General features: G+C 38.8%; 1 protein-coding gene across 1 annotated transcript in view; it reads right to left on the bottom strand.

Moving 5' to 3' along the window:
• LOC110463709 overlaps positions 1–4,412 on the bottom strand; it is a 116,699-nt gene extending 112,287 nt beyond the window's left edge. The window contains exon 1 of the mRNA XM_021518513.1: positions 4,268–4,412. Coding sequence (XP_021374188.1) covers positions 4,268–4,344 — 77 coding nt within the window. The 5' untranslated portion in view covers positions 4,345–4,412. The remainder of the gene's footprint in view (positions 1–4,267) is intronic.
• Between the last annotated feature and the right edge of the window lie 1,959 nt (positions 4,413–6,371).

Raw genomic sequence — 6,371 nt, 5'->3', positions numbered from 1 at the left:
GAAGATTTTTGAAATTTCAGTCAATTCGACCCTTTTTGGCCCCACCCATCAGCCCCGGGGGGTCAGTCAGGGCTGATATGTGCATACTATCAAACTGCTACCTAATACTGATAATGCTAACCTAAATTGAATTACTTCCAATGGCAATTAAACAAATGTTGGTCCAAAATGTGATTTCCCTATATAAACTAAAGTAAATTTAAGTTTACCCCCTCCCCAGGGGGAAACGTGATACCCAAGGGTCAAGAAATTCACAATTTTGGTAAAGCTCCTTAAGACCCTTCTATCCATTTAGAGTATTTGATTCTACCATATCTGGGTCTTGAGAAGAAGACTTTTGAAATTTTAGTCAATTTGACCATTTATGGCCCCGCCCCTCAAGCCTCTGGGGGCTTCAACTGGACTAAACCGGCAACTATTTTTGTTGACCTTTGTCCATGGAAGGTTCCTGCAAAATTTCACTGAAATTGGTTCAGTGGTTTTGGAGAAGAAGTCGAAAATGTAAATTGTTTACGTACACACGACGGACGACGGACAACGACGGACAAAAGGCGATCGCAATAGATCACTTGAGACTTTGTCTCAGGTGACCTAAAAACTTATTATAGACCACTGAGATACCTGGTTACAAACTCTCATAATAGAAGACTGAAATACCTGTTTACAAACACTTATCATAGACCATTGAGATACCTGGTCACAAACACCTACATTAGACTATTGACGCAACACTTCCTCAGAGATCAAGTCCAGTCAAGATAAAAAAACCATTTAAATATCACGTTTGTGAGGTGTTTACATATTTGAGTTGTTGGTTTGTAAACAACTTCAAGGACAAGCACTGATTTAACATGTTATTTGCATTCATAGCCTTACGCATCGAGATATAATTTACAAAATTATATAACATGTAGTATGGCAGGTTTTGACTGTATTGTATTGGAGGTAATTTAAAAACCCTGCAGCTGAGAACACGTAGGATTTCTTTTCAGAAGCTGAAATCATTAATATTAATTTGTCTTGAGCAAATCTAAGTAATTTATAACTGGCGCACCCTTAAAAGCTTTTAACTTTTTGTTGTATTGGTTTTGTGCATCCAATTAAGTGTTTTAGTCATATGAATACCCTATCTTCTGATGTCGATTACTTTTTAGATTAATTTTAGAGATATAGTTTGAAGACGTTTCACGATCAGTGGATTTCTTTATCCACATTAGTCCAAATTATTCTGACATTTTATCAACTTTTTTTTATATCGGTCTGGCGTCGATTAACCGATATAAAACAAGAGGCCCAGGGGGCCTGTATCGCTCACCTGGAAATGTTAGCAAAATTGATGTTGGAATAGCTAGATGTTGCTGGTAGTGTACATGTATTACATGGTTAGTCAGGGGATATATCTATATGGAATTAGACAAAATCCTGTCATTTCTACAGGAAAAGGAAGATTTTGAAGAATTTGCTATGTTTCCCCTATTGGGCTCCGCCCCTATGCCCCCAGATGGGTCAGATCCACCGTTGATACAAAATCAGGTTCTCTTCACCCAATGATGCTTTAAGACCAAATATGGACATAATTCTGTCATTCCTACAGAAGAAGAATGATTTTATAGCAATTTTTCTATTTTACCTATTTGGTCCTGCCCCTCTGCCTCCAGGGGGTTCAAACCCACCAATTATACAAAATTGATTTCCCTTCCAAATAGGATGCTACTGTTCAAATTTGGTCAAAACACTTTCATCCTAACGGAAGAAGAAGGAAATTAAATGTATTCCTCTATATCCCTTATTGGGCCCCGCCTTTCTTTCCCCAAGGAGGTCAGACACACAGTTTATACAACATTGGTTCCCCTTCAGCCAAGGATATGCTTCATACCGAATTTGGACAAAATCCTGTCATTCCTACAGAAGAAGAAAGATTTTGAAGAATTTGCTATGTTTCACCTATGGGGCACCACCCCTAGGGGGGCCACACTCATTGTTTAAACAAAATTGAGTCCCTTTTGCCAAAGGATCCTTCAGACCAAATTCGGAAGAAATCCCTATATCCCTATGGTAGAAGAAGGATTTTAAAGGTTTACCTCCATATCCCCTATGGGGCCCCACCCTTCTGCCCCCTGGGGGACCACACCCACTGCTTATACAAAATTGAGTCCCCTTGGCCCAAGGATGCTCCAGACTTAATTAGGATAGAATCCCTTAGTCCCTACAGTAGAAGAAGGATTTTAAAGGTTTTACCTCTATTTTCCATATTGGGCCCCGCCCATCTGCCCCCATGGGGGCCACACCCACGGTTTATACAAAATTGAGTCCCTTGGCCTAAGGATGCTCCAGACCAAATTTAGTCAAAATCTACTCAGCCGTTCCTGACTAGTAGTGTTTTAAAGGAAATGTTGACGGACGACGAACATGGACTCTGCGGTATGGCAAAGTTCACCATGGTCCTTCGGACCAGGTGAGCCAAAAAAGTTGATTAAATGTCAGAATTATTCGGACTATACACACGTGTGCCACGCCAGGTGGTAAAAATTCAATTTATCATAACTCAGTCAATTTTTCAAATATCTAGCTGAAGTTTGGTACAAATATGTGTATCATAAGCCATAAGAATATAACACACAGGGGCAATTGGTTTCGGGATACTTTCGGTTAGTAATAAACCTATACATACCAGTAAATAACAGCAACACTTTTTATCCGGTGTTTATACACATTCTAAAACCTTATAAAAATTGAGGGTACCAAGGTTTTTTTTATACCCTCAATTTTATAAGGATATTCCAGACTAAATTAGGATAAAATCTCTTAATCCCTATGGTAGAAGAAGGATTATAAAAGTTTTACCTCTATTTCCCCTACATGGCACCGCCACTCAGCCCCCAGGGGGGCCAGACCCAATGTTTTTACAAAATTGGTTCCCCTTTACCCAAGGATGCTCCACACCAAATATGGACCAAATCCTTTCATTCCTACAGAAGAAGAAGGATTTTAAAGAATAATTTGCAATGTTTCCCCTATTGGGCCACGCCCCTCAGGCCCCAGAGGAGCCAGGCCACGGTTTATACAAAATTGGTTCCTCTCCACCTAAGGATGCTTCGGACCAAATATGGACCAAATCCTTTCATTCCTACAGAAGAGGAAGGATTTCAATGAATAATTTGCTATGTTTCCCCTATTCAGAACCCTGCCCCTCAGGCCCCTGAGCGGACAGACCCACGGTTTATACAAAATTGGTTCTCCTTCACCCAATGACGCTTCAGACCAAATATGGAACAAATCTTTTCATTCCTACAGAAGAAGGGTTTTAAAGAATTTGCTATATTTTCCCTATTTGGCCCCACCCCTCAGCCCCCAGGGGAGTCGGACCAACCATTTATACAAAATGTGTTCCCCTTCCCCCAAAGGATTTGGTCAAAATCTACTTGGCTGTTTAGTACAAGTAGCGTTTTAAAGGAAAAGTTGATGGACGGACAGACAAACAAAGGACGCTGCGGTATGGCATAAGCTCACCAAGATCCTTTCGACCAGGTGAGCTAAAAACCCTTCTAGGTAAGTGGAAATTAAGTACTGGGAAAGTAACTTCACAAGAGATTATTAATAAGTGGAACCCTGTGATTTTTGTTGTGTTTCTTCAGAAAACTTATCTTGAGTAACTTTTGATTGGCCACCTGGCCATTTTTAAGATAACAGCGGGCTCTTTGCCATCATTTAATATCTTAACTAAACCATTCACTGGTGGTGTTTAAACAAGAATTTAATGGAATGAGATGCTTCAACGTATTAAGTCAGCTATATCGAAGCCAAGTTATCATGAAATAAGATAAAAGGGACAGACATCTAGCTTTGATCTAGCTTCAAAGGAGTATCTTTTTGAGGACATAAGGGATGTCAGTACCCCATTAATGAATTATTACATATTAATTAGTTGAACAATTACATCAATGTGCAAATGTCACCTGAACAGTACAGTGGTACTGTATACCAAATTGTTTTTGCTGCAGTTAAATTTTTGCCACTTTCGCCCACTGTAATGAGGGTGAACTTTTCATTAAAAAGAACATTTGTAAACAACATAATACACAAAGTAATTAAATGTGAAGGACAAATCTAATATTGGGCGAAAAACGATCTTACCACCTAACTTGTCCTAAGTGTGACAACTTGACTGGGGAAAATTTCCGGGTATACAGTAGGTCTTTTGGAGAATTCTTTAACATTGGTTGAAATGACAAACCCCTTGAAATGAATTGTAGCGAATATTCCTTACCTTCTGACAAGTTGTCTGCCCCTGTTTTCTATTTTCCATAATCTTCCCAGGTTCTGTTCCGTCAATGGATGAATCATTTCCAACAGATTTGAATGATGTAAAACTGAAAGACTGAGGTGGTTTTAGCTGGAATGCTTCCGCTCTGGACTTGGAACTCTCCTCAGATTTAGGCTGATGATAACGGGCTTTACTGCTTATCTTTCCTGGATGGTTTGTCCCCAAGTCATGAAGCAAATGCTCATCTTCAGAAGAATATGCATCCCGGATTGACCGCTTCGTACCCACGTTTGGAACAGATGGTTTCTGATTTAACTGAAAAAGAAAGCATGTTCTGGTAACATAAGAATCATTCATTACTTGTCAAACTTTGTTTATTATTAGGAAATTAATTTGGAATGAAAACTACCCGAGAACCAAAGATTTACCACTAACATTCTATGAAGCTAATTTATTTCATAATTACAATAGTTTTCTCTTGTTCAAACTAGCTGAGCTTATTAAAATGATCTTAACAACATAAATTTTGTAAAGCAGTAAGATTTTTGCAGACAGGAACTCTGTTTAAATCAAGTCGTAAGCGGGATATTCAGCCAACCTGATCAGTTCAGTTAAAATGCCATTCATGAAAGTGCTACTGTTCTAAAAAGCCAAAAATAAAGAGTTTGGTTAAAGGAAACAATGAAACATACTTTGCAAGTGTACAAGTCAAATTTTCCCTGGTGGAGTTGACAGCTGATTGCCTACAAGTGAAACATTCATAGCTGTCAACCCTCTACAGGAGACTCCGTCATTTTGACCAAAAATTACCAATCTCCCTCGAAACTCCCTCATTCAAGTCCAAACTTACACAAACTCAAAATCTACATTCTGTGGTCAAATGATCTCCTAGTTACTGCAGTTTATGTGTAGACCATAACAGGTGTGTCGGAATCAACTGAATATGTTATTGAGTTATTTTGATATATACGGAAAATTTAGCAAAGCAATTTCAGTCGCGTTTCACTCACTTTTCCACTTATTGGAAATGTAGAATGAGGGAGAATCCCTCATTGGAGGTTTCTGAGGTTCACACCTATGAACATGAAAAAACTACATCTTTGTTAACAGTTCTGATGTTCTAGCCTCCTACTGATATTGACACAGTGAATCGTGGTATGGTCTTCCAAACATTCCTTGCAAGAAGATGTGCATCATAGCTGACCAATTGATTCTAAAACGAAGGAGCATCATAACATAACCAGGATTTGTCCTCCATCAGAGTGCTTACCATAGCTTTACACTTACATCGGTTTAGTTGGTATCCTCCATCAGAGTACTTACCATAGCTTTACACTAACATAGGTTTGGTTGGTATCCTCCATCAGTGAGCTTACCATAGCTTTATACTAACATAGCTTTAGTCGGTATCCTCTCTCAGAGTGCTTACCATAACTTTATACTAACATAGGTTTAGCTGGTATCCTCCATCAGAATGCTCACCATAGCTTTATATTAACATAGGTTAAGTTTGTATCCTCCATCAGAATGCTCACCATAGCTTTATATTAACATAGGTTCAGTTGGTATCCTCCATCTGAGTTCTTACCATAGCTTTATATTAACATAGGTTAAGTTTGTATCCTCCATCAGAATGCTCACCATAGCTTTATATTAACATAGGTTAAGTTTGTATCCTCCATCAGAATGCTTACCATAGCTTTACCCTTACATCGGTTTAGTTGGTCTCCTCCATCTGAGTGCTTACCATTGCTTTATACTAACATAGGTTTAGCTGGTATCCTCCATCAGAGTACTTACCATAGCTTTATTCTAACATAAGTTTAGTTGGCATCCCCCATCAGAGAACTTACCATAGCTTTACACTAATATAGGTTTAGTTGGTATACTCCATCAGAGTGCTTACCATAACTTTATACTAACATAGGTTTATTTGGTATCCTCCATCAGTGTGCTTACCATAGCTTTACCCTTACATCGGTTTAGTTGGTCTCCTCCATCTGAGTGCTTACCATTGCTTTATACTAACATAGCTTTAGTCGGTATCCTCTCTCAGAGTGCTTACCATAGCTGTATACTAACATAGGTTTACTTGGTATCCTCCATC

The sequence above is a fragment of the Mizuhopecten yessoensis genome, unplaced genomic scaffold, assembly GCF_002113885.1.
Source record: "Mizuhopecten yessoensis strain PY_sf001 unplaced genomic scaffold, ASM211388v2 scaffold10921, whole genome shotgun sequence".
NCBI classification, from domain to species: domain Eukaryota; kingdom Metazoa; phylum Mollusca; class Bivalvia; order Pectinida; family Pectinidae; genus Mizuhopecten; species Mizuhopecten yessoensis.
The sequence above is the reverse complement of the archived record's forward strand: the minus strand, read 5'-3'. Positions and strand labels throughout refer to the sequence as shown.